General features: G+C 39.7%; 1 protein-coding gene across 7 annotated transcripts in view; it reads right to left on the reverse strand.

The window, feature by feature from the left end:
• Positions 1 to 17,034, reverse strand: part of CRTC1 (CREB regulated transcription coactivator 1) — a 134,741-nt gene that overhangs the window by 45,723 nt on the left and 71,984 nt on the right. For 5 of the 7 annotated variants that reach the window (XR_012156184.2, XR_012156183.2, XR_012156182.2 and 2 more), the window contains 2 exons: positions 16,610 to 16,890; positions 3,291 to 16,051 (listed from right to left, as the gene is read on the reverse strand). Coding sequence is in view for 1 of the 7 variants with exons in the window: in XM_073324069.2 (XP_073180170.1) it covers positions 16,679 to 16,890 (212 nt within the window). In the remaining 6 variants the exon portion in view is untranslated. Of the gene's footprint in view, positions 1 to 3,290; positions 16,891 to 17,034 lie in introns of those variants that run through there. The other 2 variants (XR_012156180.2, XM_073324069.2) reach the window with 2 other exon arrangements.

Consider the following 17,034-nt stretch of genomic DNA (forward strand, 5'->3'; position numbering starts at 1 on the left):
GTCTGGTATGATACGTTTACAGCAGCTGAACAGCTCCTAGATGATAAAGGGGTGGCTTCTGCTCTCCAGAGGTGAAAGTCATGCTTAATTGTATGGGAGAGTTCAGCTGAGGTGAGCCTAAAGAGGAACAACTCCAGGCTCCAAGCACAATAAAACTGTCAAAATATTAGCACAGGGCCCCTCCCACCCAGAGCTTTATCATTTAAGAGACTTCTTCCCCTAGGCTCTTCTTAACATCTTAGAGTTTACTTACCACATTCTTCCGCTCCACCACATGTGGGAGGTGTAGCTATTTTCAGAGGTAGGTAAGCAAGCCTGAGCCATAAGAGCACTTCCCAAACACTTAGACTAGTGACAAGGAAACAAAGTACTGAACACTGCAGGATATAACCTTTCCCTCTCAGGATAATTCATCAGGCTGAATTTGCCAAGTGCATTCATCTTGGAATGCCCCTTTGAATGGCTTTTCCTTTTCTGAAGGAGGGGATTAGAGCAAAGACTGAAATCTGCAGGAAAAACAATGGATGTAGTATTCAGTCCCATTTATCACACTACCTTTGGCAGTGACCCCAGCACTGCAGAGGGGGTGGTTCTTCGATCAATCAATGCTTCAATACTCAGGTTTGCAGAACCGCATTCTGTGAATGCTGCGGATCGCAGGCCCAGCGTTTCTGGACAGGACACATGATATCCTGCTTCTGACCATGCTATTCTGGGCATTCTTAGTATAGCCATTCCTTGAAAAGGTACATGGGGATCATGTGTGGTTCCTGCTGTTATTACCATGTAGCCAAGCACAAGAGTTTCAGATCTGCAAGAACCACAGATGTGTTCTCTCCCTCAAGTTTATCAGAATGTTCTTCAGCACTGAGCTATGACTCCAAAAGTTTCAAAACTCACCTAGTGGAGCCCAGGTCTGACACGTTTTTCCATTTGAATGATATTACATCCAAAATGGGACATCAATTTTGCAGAGCCCTGCGTACTTTCATGTAACCCAGCAAGCGCTGGATAGTGAGTTAGTTCACAGGCTAGTGCTTGCCGCAATAATACTGCAGTCGCCAATCACACGGCACTCTCCTCTTCCTCCTCTCCACGTACAAAAAGCCTAAAGTGACACTGCCAAGTCTAGTTTCATTGTTCTAGCCGAATGAACAACAGGACGGGGATTTCTGCGGTAAGTTTTCTTGACAGTGTCTCCCTCCCTTTAAGGTTACCATGAAAACACAGAGCCAACCAAGTTGTTGTTCTACCAGAGGACAAAATGCAGATGAGTAATGTTCTAAAACAAAGAATGAAAAGTTTTAAATCATTTTTAAAAATCCCTATGCAAAACGTGCTGGGGCAGGAAAAGAGGCATAAGGACAGGAATTAAAAACTGAACAAGAAATGATCCTTCAAGACCTCAGTGAAGGGAAAGCCCATCAGTCCATCTGCAGGACCCAATGCAGGTTTGTTCAAAAACCATTCTATGTGTCAAGATTTTGTCCCATCTGGTTTCAAACAGTTCAAGAGATGTGAATTCCACAACTTCCTTTGAAAAGCTAAATACATCTTCAGTATGGTTGCTGTCACAAAAGAATAAATCACATTTCATTTACATGCACAAAGGGCATGTGCGTGTTCCTCCAGTCACACCGGGGGTAGATTCTCTCACAAGGTAATACACACCTCATGCAAAACAGTCCCACCAGAACTACATCTCATCACTATAAGAACAGGAGTGCTTCTGCCCCTTCATTCAGAATTCTGGTTAGAGCCAAACCTTCATCAGTTTTCCTCTCACAAACAGGAATAAATCAAAATGTAACAGAAGGCGAATTCCTTCCAGGGAGGGTTCAGTAATAGCTGTCTCTCAAGAGCTAAATAGTTAGTTAGCATACCCCAACTATGGATTACCTCTGTTTACCTCTGTAATACAAACAGAAAACTTGCCCCGTTCACCACTGACCATACCTGTCTCACATCTTTAACAACCAACTTATATAGCAGGTTTCACTGCATTTGTTATCTGCACCCAGTTTTTAGGATACGGGCATACGCTTGAAGAGTCAACCAAGCAAACTGCTTGAACTTTTACATTTTTTTTTGAAGTCCAGTTATAGCTTAAAAATGACTAAAACAGCCTCATCTTACTTTATAATGCTCTAAAATTATGTTGTTCGTTAATGTTTATAAGTGCTACATCCCATGACTCACCTACATAAAAGGGATTAGACACATATTAGATGAAGTAGGACATGGAGGTGAAGTGACTTGGCCAAGGTCACACAGGAACTCTGCAATACCAGGAAAGAAAACCAAGTTATCCAACTCCCACTCATGTTATATCCACAACCCCACCCCACCCCACCTCACTTCCTTTGACACTCCTGCGTAACACTGCAGAGTTAATACAGCTGTAGGAGAATGAGCTTGGGTGTAATTCTGTGCTATATGTCGGCAATAAGATGGTCTGCTAATTTGTGGTGGTAACTATTTTAGATCCCAGCTGGAGTTTGTGGCACTGCCAGTTGGGAAAATGTCCTGACTGGGCTCAAGTTTATCTACAGATCATTGAAATACAAGTGTGGAGCTCACAAAGTAACTGTATTCTTTAGAACCTTTTCAGACATCTTACAGTTTTTGCCCGGTTACCTATTTCACAGGTTGCTGAGCTGTGAAGGACATGTAGAGATCCATTCTCCTACTAGTGAAATGCATCCACTTTGCAAAGACATCCACCCCAATGTAACACAGCAGCAACAAGTTAGATCAGGACGTGCAGAAGAATACCATCACCTTCCACAAAACTGCCAGGGGAAATTCAGCAAAGTCAGCTAGAACTTACCTGATTCAGAATTTGGTCAGGACACCAGTATTAGACACCTGACGTTTAGAAACAGCACCACAGGATAGTCAATGACCACAAGTGATCAGAACCTTGGGCTATGTCCCATTGAAAAGATGGCATGATTGACCATTCTACTGTTACCACAGGTGCTGTGAGGACTGGGGACTTCTCTAAGTAACTTAAGTGTTGAGGGTTAACACAATGCTTTATCATCTTTCTAGACTTGTTATCTAAAAGCACAAGGCACATCCTGAAGCTGGGATTTCATTACCTAGATCATTGTCAGTTTGCATACTCGCAAAAGCATCAGCAAACATAATGTTAGCCAGCCACAATGACTGGCCTCCATGGTTTCTGGTAAACATTATGAAAATATTCCTGTTTTTTTTTTTAACCACTTGAACATTAAAAAGCTTCAGTAAGAAAACTATTAAGGAAGAAAAGCTGAGCAGCCAGAGACGAAAAACCATTTGAACTTTATTACATTTCATTTACAAATAATGCAAAGATACAAAGACAAAAGCCTTCACACAAAAAGGATCGAAAAGAATCTACATTTAGTTGAGCTGCTTTTTCACATCATTTCTCAGATTGCAAACACTTAAAGCCAACTTCAGTTTTCCACTTTACCCATAGAAAAGCACAATAAATTAAACTTCTATGTCGCAGGGACAATTTCTCCAGAGTTCCTGGGTCACCAAAGCTGTAGCTGAATATAGGATTTGCATATATCAGTGAAATAATCCACAAGTTATTTTGATAGAAAAGTTTAGCTTGTAAAGAACAGTATATTATACTGTCTCTGAAAATACATAAATCCAACACTTTTTCCCCCAAACTCTGAACTAAATGAAATTGTGTTTAGCTGCCAGTCTGTGAGAGAAGCTGCCAGAAGCAGCTGGATTTAACTTTATTGAAATCAAACCTTCCCTTCATAAGTACTTTCCTATTGCATTTGATCTGCAGTTCTTTTAAAGGAATCCAATCAAAGATGGGGACCTCGCTCAGATAAAAACAAAAACAACAACTTCCAATTCCCTCCAAAAGAAAACAAAACCCTGATATCTACTGACCTTTTACTTAGAACGGATTGAAATACAATATTTGTAATTGCTATGCTTTATAATGCTGACCAAATAGTATCTGGATGTGTATAATATATATATTTATACACATATACCATGTATCATCTAGGCTTATAAATGCTCATGCCATAAATATTTAGGATCTAGTAAGTAAAGACAAAGATTTGTTTAAATGAGTCCTATTTCCATCAATACTTTGTCCCATAAATACTATATATTTTATATATACAATACTTATATGTATCTTCTACTCTGCAAGTAAAGGAAGATTTTTCTACCTGCTTATTTTCCCTATGTTTAATTTTCTTCCAGATTCCAACAATAATTAGGCCAACAGTTAGGCTGGATAACTACCTTTCCCTCTCAAACTGAAACTCTTGTGGCATTATGTAAAGCATAAAGACAACTACTAACTACTTGTTTTCTTTTTCTTCACTACCGAACACCCAGAACTGATTTTAATCAATAATTTTCCAAATGTATGGTAAATTTCAAACCAGAGTTAATTTCTATGTTCAAGCTAACACCCCTAAAATGTCTCATGTAAATACTGACCCACCATTATTACAGTGGCAGGAATGAGTCCCTACACTAGATTTATAAATAGTAACACCCTCCATTGTTTTTTTTCTAAGCCATAATATAAAAAGATTGGATTGAATAGTCCATAGGACATGTACAAACGAACCTTACACTTCATTTACTGTATAAATACAACAGTTCAGAAGACAGAGTAAGAGGGAGCATCTGAAAGCAGACACGTTTCTAATGAAAACCAGCAGAAGGTACAACAGCCTTTCAGTAAATCGCTTGATACTTTGCTTTCCAGAGTGATCCAAGATAGATCAGACTGCCTTCGAACTGGCCAATGAGCCTTACCCTACTTCCACAGATTTAGCGAAGATTCATTACATATATAAAACTGCTGCCATCTGAGGAAACCCACTTCTCTGTCACTTACTCTCAATTGCGACAATTTAAGCTTTTCAGGCAACAACTTGCGTCACAAGTTTAGGAAAGAGAAAACGGTCACACGACTCGGCACACATCTCAGGCTAATCTTTTTTAAATGTACATTAGCAAACTTACAAATGGCAAAAAATGACACTCTACCAATGGGTAGGATGGAGACTTCCCTTTCATACCACCATCTTCCCTCCCCATAAACATCTTTTTCTGTAGCTTTAAATGTTGATATTGAAAAATCCTAACAGCAATTATGAAAAAAACAAAGGCTTTGTTTCAAGTTTACTCTATAATTAGGGCTTGCAGAAATGAGTTCCCTTTGACAGAATTCAGTAGGTGTGCTTTTTCGAATATATAATGTTGGGGAATGTTTTTTTAACATTAAACATTCACATGAGTGAGTTTTTAAAAGGCTCACAGTCAAGCAATTTGTATTTGATTCAACTGACATGGCAGTCTCAAAGCAAGATGACCCAAATCAGTGCTCTCCTTTTTCTCGACTTCAAGTTAATCTCCAAATGGAAGAGGTAAAAGCTCTTGAGACATTTAAAATGCTACTGATGACCATAACGTAGGGAAGAGTCCTGCACCAGCAAAGGGGACTCACTCTTAAGAGTTGATAACAGACACAGCACCTTAAAAGGCACAAAATGAGACATCAGCTGCCCCGAAGAGTTTAGGGCGGAAAAACCTAAGAGGCCTTTACCATTGCTCTTTTCTGTGATTTTAAGATCTGCATTTTCTTCAGTATAATCACCAGCTGGTTTTGTTGTTACATCTGCTTTTAGGAGCCCTGAGAAACAGAATATCATTCTTGACTGATTAAGAGCACGAAGATGAGGCTCAGACTCTTGTCTTTAACTAAAGAATGTAAACTTTCAAGGGGATGGGAGCAGCAGGGGAGAGCTTAGGTTAATATTGGTTGCAACTTAATTTTTGCAAGCCCTAAACCCAATTTAACTTATGCTCTGCCCTCCAAAAAAAAAAAAAAAAAGGAAGGGGGGAGGGAGAGATCACTAGGATTTTTGAGTCACTTGACCTTTTTTAAACAGATATCAGGAACTGTGAAAACATATTTAACAGCCAAACAGAAAAATATCGTGAGTCAGCGTTTGTCACTCACTCTCTAGCATGTTAAACATCCAACTTGCTCATACTGATTCTAACACTGACGGTTCCAATCTCATTCTGACTCATCTACCACACAAACCTTAAGGAAAATACTACAAAACATGCCAGACTTGATCCTAATATTAAACAAAAATGCAAACAAAGAGAAATACAGTAACATGGAGCAAGCACCTCATTCAACCTAGTTGAACTGAGCTCTACACATCAACATAGGAAAACCACTGCCACACTTCAAAGAATTGTTTAATTCTTCATATCTAACCTCATTTTAGACAAACACACACCCACACAGTTGTACAAAAGCCGTAGACTATGCTGGCTTGCAACACACACTATAGGAAGAAACTCTGAACACAGCAGTAAGGTTCACAGCTCAGACCCAAGCATCCTATCCCCCACATGGCATTGGGAGCCTTTCTGTACTCCCACTTCTGGGTACTGCAGATGTGTTACATATGTTCTACCCCACAGCACAGATTCCATGCTGAGAACTGTTCACTTCTAAGAGTGCTGACACAACAGAATGGAGAGATTCTGTATTCCAAACAGAATTTTTAAACAAATTCACTTCATTTACTAATACTCTACTGAACAGGAGTTGGAGCCGCTAAAACTATGACACCTTCCAACACCCACTGGCCACAAAGTTTGCATGCCAGATTTTATAGGTATGAAGCAACTTCCCAGCCTGACAAGCCTGCAAGGTGGATGTGTGAGTGGGAGGCCTTCTTTAACTCAGTAATGAGCACTCTCCTTTCTTCCAGAGGATTTATGCTAATGTGCCAGGCTCTGCAGCCCACTCCTGATTTACAATCAGGCAGTGTAGGAGACATCTACTTCATGGAGAGGGAGGAATCCCAGCACCTCCGCTCAGAAAAATGCTCCTTTCTGCACAGATGAATCTAAAATTGTTAGTTGAGAGCTAAATCATTTGAAACAGATAATTAGCTTTCAGAGTCAGCTGGATTTAGTTTAGATTTCCAAGCATTGCACACGTTCAAAGTCTAATGCTCATTTAAAACAAAACCTGCAGAATTGGTGACTTATAAAATGCAAACTCATTCTCTTCCCAGGCATAGAACGGGGCTTCCTGCGATTACTGGACTCTAGCTTCCTAATGTTTGAAGGGAGTGTTTTGAGAAGCTATGACTACCTCTACCCTTGGCACAGTCCCATGCACAGCTCCTGCATGTACCATGTTTTGGCCATAAAATCTGGTTTGTGATCAGTTTTTGTCCTGAAGCCAGGTCATAGAGCTGTCGTCCCCACATTCACACCCCTCACTGTATACTTTATCTACAAAGAAATATTCAACACCCTCAACAAATTTAAAAAGTAAAAATTTGTAAGTTATAGTGAGTGCAGGAAAACAAAATTAAGAAGTAAAATAGTTAACACTGTCCTCTTCGCTTCCACCCTGCCACCAGGGTGTGGAAAAGTCGTTTGAGGTCTCCAGGAATTTACTACTGCTTGCAACATGCACGAAGCCTGGGCAGCTGTTGACTACAGGACTATAATGAAAAACCTGCAGGGAGGACACTGTTTTGGGAAAAATGCAGACACTATAGTCACAGCTTCCTGATAGTTGTTGCTAGCTCCAGAAGAGTTGTTTGGTTCTTGTTCTAATTATTAAAAGTTTTGCCACTATCACATTAGCTGCAAGTTCTCATTAGTCAGGGCAAGCCAGATCTGTTCACAGTGAAACAGCTTCAGTGTTTTGCTGTGTTCTCCAGCACTCAACTTTCCTTCCAAAAGGAGATGCAAACCTTTCTATTGCCAAGAGCTTACATAAAATTACCAATATGCAGCTGTGTAACTGGATAAACCAGACACTGAAATTGCAGCATCAACAGAAATATTAATTTCCCCCAATCACATTGTTGCGTGAGAGGGGTTGTTATATTTTGAAGTCTTTTCTCTCTTAGATACCTATCATCGAAGCGCTTCACTCCTGAGTGACATAGCAGATCTGTTCAGCAAGTGCCCTGGCCCTACCTGGACATATGTCAGTGCAGATGCTCCACAGTCAACTGCAGCCGAACACACAAAAGCCATTAAGATAATGACTGAGAATTGGATTGGGACTCTAACAAACGCAAAACACCCCCAAACAAGGCAATTATTGCCAGCTCTACACCACTGACACTGCTAACCTGGGTACTACTTAACAGGACATGTGGCTTCCCAGCAGATCGCTGGAGACTGGCTAAGAGACGTTAAGGTTTTGTGTTTTTATTTTTACAGAGAAGATCTCACCACAGATGTTTCCTCTGCTGAATCATGATGCTGCATTAATGCTTGGCCATGTACCAGATTAAAATGCATTTAACAGAAAACAGGATCTTCAGAGATACCAGTAAACCCTAAGATTACATCATCTGGCTGATTCTCCGGCAGGTGGAAACTACAAGTCAGAAATTCAACATATATAATTTGTCCCATTCTCCTGTAGCTATTTAATATACAATCCAGTGTTCCAGAAAAAAAAAGAGTCAAGCTAAAATTAAATCAAATCTATTTATGCACTTCTCTCTCCCTCATTTACATGATTACACTCCGAAAGAGCAACAGTGTAATGAAGCTAGTACTGAGGAGATGGCCAGCATTCCCTTCAGCAGAAGCTGGAACATAAGAAGTAAATGGCATGTATAGGACTGCTCTCTAGTTAAGGGATTTATATTATGAAACTTTGCTATTACACTTTACTTTAAAAACCGCTCTGGTTTTAATTATTAGCCCCCAATTACTGTGTCATTATGCATCTAAGGGGAATTTTACAAATGCAAACGGGACACTCAATTCCCACTGACTTTCAATGGCAGCTGGGTGACTAGTGCCCTTTTGTGCCTTTAAAAATATCCCCCATAAGTAGTTAGCAATAATATTTGGCTGTCATAGCTTGAGAAAATCAGGAGAGTTGTTACTTGTAATTCATCTCTGCCAAGCTCAGTATACCTACCGCCTTTCCTGTAGTGACTGCTAGGTACCTTTCTTGGAGTGAAGGCAAGTGAAAACTGCTGCAGATCTGTTGTAGCGGTGGTCAGAGCGCTAATTCAATGGCACATTCCCTTCCCGATCCAACATAAGACTAAAGCCATATACAAACCACCATTATTCCACACTAACTGGAATCAAGGCACCTACAGCACGCAGCTGTTAGGAATTCGTGGCCAGTGCTCACAACTCAGCTAGGTTCTACCAGAGCAGCACATCTACTCGAGCTCTGTGAAGTCTCCTTACAGATTCACATTCAGCCTTGCACAACAAATAGACCAACTGTTCAATCCTTGATTTTATTGCACTGAACATGTTAGGCTGTAGGACCTGCGACACATGCCTCTGAGCGGGTATTACCCAGCCCTTCTAGGAGAACACAGGCATTGAGTAGGCAGGCTCTTCACTTCACTTGCATCTAGAAAGCATCAATAAATGCAAGTGAACTAATTTTTTGGTATTGAAAATTAGATGGACACAAAATTAGAAGAAAAACTCACTACTCCGTGGCAAAGAAATTTGGAAACCTGACAGCCATTATCACAGATTATACCACAACAGTGTGGGCCCCCCAAGCCGTGGTTCTACTCTACTTGTTTGCTCATGAATACTCTCCCCAAAGCTTTGTACGTTCCTGAAGTACTACTTCAAGGGGAAAAGAAACACAATGGAGTCCAACAGATTCTAGGTGCATTTGAAAACTGAGGACAGAACAGAGAAATTCTGTGGCTTTAAACATGCCTCCTTATATTTTTGCATTATAGGAAGACGTGAATGCAGACTGAAAGGTGTGGGGGGTGTACAGGGAGAGGTCAAACTAGGAAGAACACTATTATCGGAAGTCTTGTATTAGGGACAATTTTCTGGTGCAGTTTTTAAATACACAAGCCCTGGTTAATATGTTGCTCTGTAATCTGTGAATATAGACCACATGCAAACTGAATTACAGCCTCAAACAGGAGTTCTCTCACTCTCTTCTTTTAAAATACAACTTTTACGTTCTTTGATAATTCTTATTGCCTGACTTGTCTGCAGCCTTCAGCAACCCACAGCACAATGTACAGCTCCAGTGTATCCTTGAGACTGCAAACTCAGAAAACACGCAACAACCTCTGGCAAAGGCAGGTAACTGTACCGTCTGTCAAGTTTCTGCAATCAACAGGGTGCAGGAGAATAGATTTCTTAGGTCGTGTCCAAACCAAAACTTTTACTGGATTGAGCTTCCTCAAACTATAGAATGTACCTTACGTGTGCTGGAACAGGTTAGAATGGGCTTTGATAATACTCAGTACAAAATGATTGGCATAATAATCACCATATAAAAACTTTTAATTGCTTATGGGACTTTAAGCCTGCTTGCTATTTGTAGTCTAACACACATAGCTGGATTTCCTGTCCTATAAAGATTTATATACTATATATCTGCTTCCCTTTCTATGCTTGTATAATATACTTTTCTGCAGCTACCTCTGTGGCAGCCCTACATTGTATTACTGAATAAAACAGTAAGCATATTTACCCCTTTATGCCTTTATTTTGATAAAGTCGGTCACGCCCACATATAAGGCAATATACACCACAGTTAAAACCACCCCCTCCCACCCACAAAAAAAAAATAAATAACACAAATGAATAAAGTACTTAATGTAGTGTTTTGTTTTGCAGTATAGAAATTCCACACAATGATTCTGTTTAAAAAGGTAAAAATGATTTATAATACACAGTTATCGTAATGTCATCATGGTGCCTGCATAGAAAACTGACATGCAATCCATGCCTACACTGCACAGTATAAATAGTAAGCAACTAAAAATACAAACAACAGGAGCACTACAAAGTTTTTCCTTTTTTAAAAAGAGAACATATACATATAATAAACGCTAATTGCTCTTTCACATTGCCATCACAGTGACAGGGGGTCCGTTTGTCCAAGTAATAAATGCTTTCATCCTTAAAGCACAGAGTACATTTTAACCAACTGTAAGATGAGGGGGATTTCCTGTTCCATATCATACACTGAGGTGGTTTCCAAATTGAGTAATATCCTAATAAGGGAAGGGCAAGTCTTAAAATAGCACTCCTACAGAAATAGAGTTTTAAGAAACAACAATTCATAGCTTACTCTGAAGTGGAATTTAATCAAAAAGAACCCTGTACCAGTTATTACCAACTGTGTGTGGCTCAAGTCTCCTAGCGGGGAGTTTTAAGCAATCACCTTTGTTAAGAGGGTTTGCACCAGTATTCTCGGACAACTTTTTGTTTTAAAGGGAAACAAAAAACAGTCCATAAATTATCAATAGTTTCTGCCATAACTAAAAGTCAACATCTTTCTTTCCACTTTATTTATTTATTTTTTTTTAAAGCAAAGGTTCTCTCTGTACAGGAAAGGGTTTTTGCACGGTTAAAGAATGCTGGAAAAGTGTTCACTAACATGCAGAAGCAGTAGTGAGACAAACGTTTGATGCTGCCTGCGGTCAACCATGCATGCAGCATACAGAACTATCATAACTCGGCCTGTGCAGATCCATTTTTAAAGAGAATGCACAGTCAGTACTATATACAATGCAAAAGAGCTTCTCCCGTCCCGCCCACCAATAAGCTGCAATAAAAAGCAGAAATTCACTTTTCTTTTTAAATCACAGTACTTTATACATTGAGAGTTTACTCCTTTTACTTCCCCAAAGTGTTGGCAAATGCAACAGTCTGTCTTGGGAAATTCTTATAAAAACGCAGCTCTACAGAAATCAATCAGCAGGTAGATGTTTGGACATTAACCCTTTGAGACATGAGACTGTTTAAAAAACAATTACATCTAATTTAATACTTCCAATTTTTTCATCTTATTTTTCCCCAAGCAATGTCCTTTCTTCCCCTCCTCCCACAAGTATCTCCGCAAGCATCATCAGTTCCTTTATTCTAATGGCCAATGCTTTTCCACATCTACCACCCTCATAAGCAGAGTAGAAAATGCAAACGGTACTACTTAACTTAAAAATGAAATTGAAATCTACTTACGTTCTGAAAGCATTGGGGATCCACCCTGTGTTTGAACTCGAAAACTTTAAACATTTATTGTTTAAAATAATGTAAACTCATACACAACTGTTAAAAAAATCAGATTTAAAGGGAAAGGGAAAATATTCTTCTACTAGAATAGAGCACACATTCTGCTGTCAACAAGCCACTCTCTCAGGGAGCAAAGTGCAGAAACTATTGAAATGTTACTGACACTGCACTAAAATAACCGCTCTGATTTTCAAAGGGTTAAAAATGAAAGCAGCTAGCCTGCCCCCTACTGGGGCTAAAGAGATGAAGCACATTCTTTCATACACATTCATCATCCCCTTTTCCCATGATCTCCTCTTCCTCTCCTCTTACCCCTTCCAGAAAAGAAACACAAAGTAAAGATATTTCTCCTAACTAGATGGTCCCTAATTGCCGCCTCCCCCCCACCCCACACACACATTTTGTTTTTGACAATTGCATCTAGATGGGTTTATATTTTTTTTTTAAATTAAGGCCATTTAAAATGTCTACTTACAAGTCTAAAACAAGCTCTCCTATATACACGTGTAGTTTAAAAAAAAATAGAAGGTAGCATTTAGCGATATCTCCCTGTAAAACTATCCAGTCAGGAGTCTGAATTCCTAACTGGATGCTTCACTCTTAAGTGACTCTGGTTTTAAAAAAATAGATCATCACAGACAAGGATTTACATGCATAAGAGACATCTGAACAAGAGGTTGATATAGACAGAGATCCAATCAATGAACTAACAGTACTGTCAAGGAGATTAAGTAACTGCACAAAGTGTACTCCATTCACACTGTACCTTTGGCTGTTTTGAAGCAAAGAACTTCATATCATCTGTGCCCAAATTACTCACATTCTTTTAGGGTAACCTCCTGTTTAAAGCTACCTTTTTTTTTTTTTAATTGACAAAGCATTAGCAATCTGACATAAGCAGACTTTGTGAGTAACACGTAACATCAGGCTTAAATGTTGATGAACATTATAAATGGAGATGCAGGATAGCCTTGCAATTACGTGGAGAGGAACCAAAGAAAACCAACCTTTAGCAAGAAGCTTACACAAAAGCTATGAGACAGAAAAAATAAAAATCCCACATCACTTTTAGTGCAAATGGTCAACTAATGGCACAAATATGTGAGCAAACACGCATCCCCATTATATAAGATCCCAGCAATAATTCTGCTTAGCAGTGTCTCTGTGCATCTCAGGACAGCACCTCACAGATTTCTGGAAGCACACAGAAACCTAGCTATAACTCATTAGAAGTAGCCCACTTTTGCCATGGACATTTACATTCCTTGCTCAAAAAAAGGGAAGGGAAAGGTTTTTGGGGAGTGGGGTGATTGGGTTGGGGGATGTTTTTAGATAAAAAATTTCATAACTGGAAAAAAAACAAACCCTAACTCATGCATTTTTTGACCAAATGCAAAACAGGGCAATGCAAACTCAGTCAATAGGAGAACAAGATTTGGAGAAGGTGGAGAATAAACACCATTCCTGAAAGGGGAAAAACAAACAAACAAATGATGTCTTTAAATATAAGTTAAGAAGGCTTTTTTATTTGAAATTGTATTTATCAAAAATATATTTGGATGTTCAGCCCCTGCTGCAGGGAAATATTCTCTCTTTTTGTAGTAATTCCTTCATTAACACATTCAATATACTATTTGTAATCAAATATTTTTTGTTAGTACAGGTCAAATAATCTAAATTTTAACTTCTGCTGAGAAGGGTCATGTACGTGGGTTCTCTTACTGGGAGGACTACAGTCCAATGAGCACAACATTTTAACAGCTATACTTCTCCGACAAGTACCGCAAGTGCACTGGCCTCTTGGTGAACAGCAAATCCTATTTCTCAGATTTGTAAAAGAGTGACCTAGTGTCAGGAATCTAGGACTCATTATTCTATGTCAATTTCAGCCATTACATTTAAGTGAAATCATCATTTTAGAATCTATGGGTGGTCTGTTCTTTTAAATCATTCACCATTCCGCTGTGTTGTACCAGAGAATATTCGCTGTGACTAACAGAAGTAGTCTACTATGAATGTAAGAGCCTCGGCATGCTAGGACACAGTACATTTCACTATTAGCAAGTGATTGTTTCCAGGGTTACAGAAGAAATATCCCAGACTCATAGAAATGTAGAGCTGGACGAGACCGTGAGAAGTCATCAAGTCCAGCCCCCTGCGCTGAGACAGGACCAAGTAAACCTAGAACATCCCTGACAGGTGTTTGTCCAAACTGTTCTTAAAAATCTCCAATGATGGGGATTCCACAACCCCACTTGGAAGCCTGTTCCAGAGCTTAACTACCCTCATAGCTAGAAAGTTTTTCCTAGTATCTAACCTAAATCTCCCTTGCTGAAGATTAAGCCCATTATTTCTTATCCTACCTGCAGAGGACATGGAGAACAACTGATCACCTTCCTCTTTATAGCTGCCCTCAACATATGTGAAGACTATCAGATCCCGAGTCATCTTTTCTCAAGAATGAACATGCCCCAGTGTTTTTACCGTTTCCCCATAGGTCAGATTTTCTAAACCTTGTCATTTCTGTTCTCCTTTGGACTCTCCAATTTAGTACCATCCTTCCTAAAGTGCGGCACCCAGAACTGGACACAGTACTCAGCTGAGGCCTCACCAGTGCCAAGTAAAGCATGACAATTACCTCCCATGTCTTATATATGACACTCCAGTTAATAAACCCCAGGATATTAGCTTTTTTCCCCTCACACCTGCATCACACTGTTAACTCATTCAATTTGTAATCCACTATAATCCCCAGATCCTTTTCAGCAGTGCTACCGCCTAGCCAGTGATTCCCCATTTTGTAGTTGTGCAATTGATTTTTCCTTTCTAAGTGTAATACTTTGCATTTGTCTTTACTGAATTTAATCTTGTTGATTTCAGACCAATTCTCTAATTTGTAAAGGTCATTTTGAATTCTAATCCTGTCCCTCAAAGTGCTTGTAATCCCTCCAAGATTGGTGGGACACCCATAAATTTTATAAGCATATTTACCACTCCATTATCCAACCCATTAATGAAATATTGAATAGTACCAGACTCAGGACTGACTACCTCAGGACCCCACTAGATACACCCTCCCAGTTTGACAGTGGACTATTGATAACTACACTTTGAGTATGGTTTTTCAACTAGTTGTGCACCCATCTTTTAGTAACTTAACCTAGGCCACATTTCACTAATTTGCTTATGAGAATATCATGTGGGAATCTGTCAAGAAACCTTAGTGAAATCAAGATCCATCACATCTATATCTTCTTCCCCATCCAGTAGGCCAGTAACCCTGTCAAAGAATATGTATGTTCCTGTTACCCTAATGTGAATATATAAAACAGCAAACACTTGACAGACTTGCCCTGGGTTTGCTTACTTCTGGTCAGCATCTGGCTTCAAATTCCAGTTAGTTAAAAATATTATATATAATATTTCTGGAATAAAAAAATCACAAAAGGATGTACTGTATAAGTATTATGCAGAGTGCTTCAATTGGCCTTATGTAGTTTAGCTACTTTTCTAATATCCAAATACTTAAATAAAAAAAATGCATAAATAACAGTAACAGAATATTCAATAGGCAACGAACAAGAATAAAAAAAATCATAAAAATAGCCACCATGACTTGGGCTGGGTATTGCTACACAACGGCCCTTCCTGTTGCCTATATGAATTTCACACAAGAAGCAGAATTTAAAAATAAAATTCTCTGCAACTTAGCCACCAATATACTTTTAGTGGCTTCAAAATGCTCCACTCACTCCTTCACACTCACCAGGTAATGAATTATAGTACTTTTTGTGTGCTCAGAAATTTAAAACAAGAAAAAGGCTCCAGAAATAGTGTTTACAGTTGCTTTTTTGGATAACCGGCTACCGAGAGCCCACTGGGCTGCCAGGCCGCTTTCCTGCTTTGCCAAGTACACGAGTTTGCTCAGGGCATACGAACAGGCAGTGGGTGCTGGACAACAGTCAAGGAAACAAACCTGAAAACAAATATGGCATATCAATCAAGGGAGAAGCATTGTACTCTACAAAGCAACTGTCACAAAATAGTCTGGGAGAGTCAAAATTAACAGCCTCCCCCCTTTCCCAGAGGGTGGCCATACAGGCATTTTGCTTTAGAGTTAGAGAGAGGTCAGTAGTCTGAGAGTTTCCCCTCTCAGTCTCGCAAGGAGATGGCTGTTGATCAGTTACAGAAACAGCCAACGATCAAATGCTAATGATGTGGTATTTTATAAAGAGAATCTCTTTACCCTTGACTCTGAACCTTCATCATCTACCCAGAAACACCACCTTCTAGTGCAAAGGATAAATTGACAACCTTACGCTGGGACTTCACTGGTGGGGGTTTGGAGGGGAGAAGGCTGATGCAAACTCCTTACTCATTTAATGACAATGAGTAGATAAGGGATAAACTATGGCGCAACGGGGAATGGGGGTCTGCAGCACTGCAAGCTTAGAACAACAAGCTTTACTCATTGTACATGGTGTACATGACAGAGCTACTGCTCTCGGTAACTCTTTAATCGGACATGACTGACCCATTGGACTCTTCAGTTCAGATGGGCTCCAGGAACTAATTTTATTCCCAGGCTCATGGTGTCCTCAGTCTACAGCCGGTCCATCCTGAAAGTGTCCTCTGTGGCAGGATCGGTGAGGACCATATCTGGGTCATTAAGCATGTGCAGTCCATCCAGGGTTAAAGGGTCAATTTTGAGTTCATCCAGAGGGAATTGGGAATCCGAATCAAAGCTGACATCTCCGACACCTGCCAAAGAGCTGGTCAGTTCCTTTGATAAGCTGGGAGGAGATTCTCCTGTCACTAGAGTGAAGAGGAGGGGAGACAGGCCTCAGTACTGCTGCTCATTTACCAAAACACACACTTCTTTGCACAATCTCCTGGCTAAAGATAAAGTGATGAAACAGCTTGCACACAGATCAGACGAGTTTACTGAATTAGCAAGAA

Source organism: Lepidochelys kempii, chromosome 25, assembly GCF_965140285.1.
Source record: "Lepidochelys kempii isolate rLepKem1 chromosome 25, rLepKem1.hap1, whole genome shotgun sequence".
In the NCBI taxonomy this organism is placed as follows: domain Eukaryota; kingdom Metazoa; phylum Chordata; order Testudines; family Cheloniidae; genus Lepidochelys; species Lepidochelys kempii.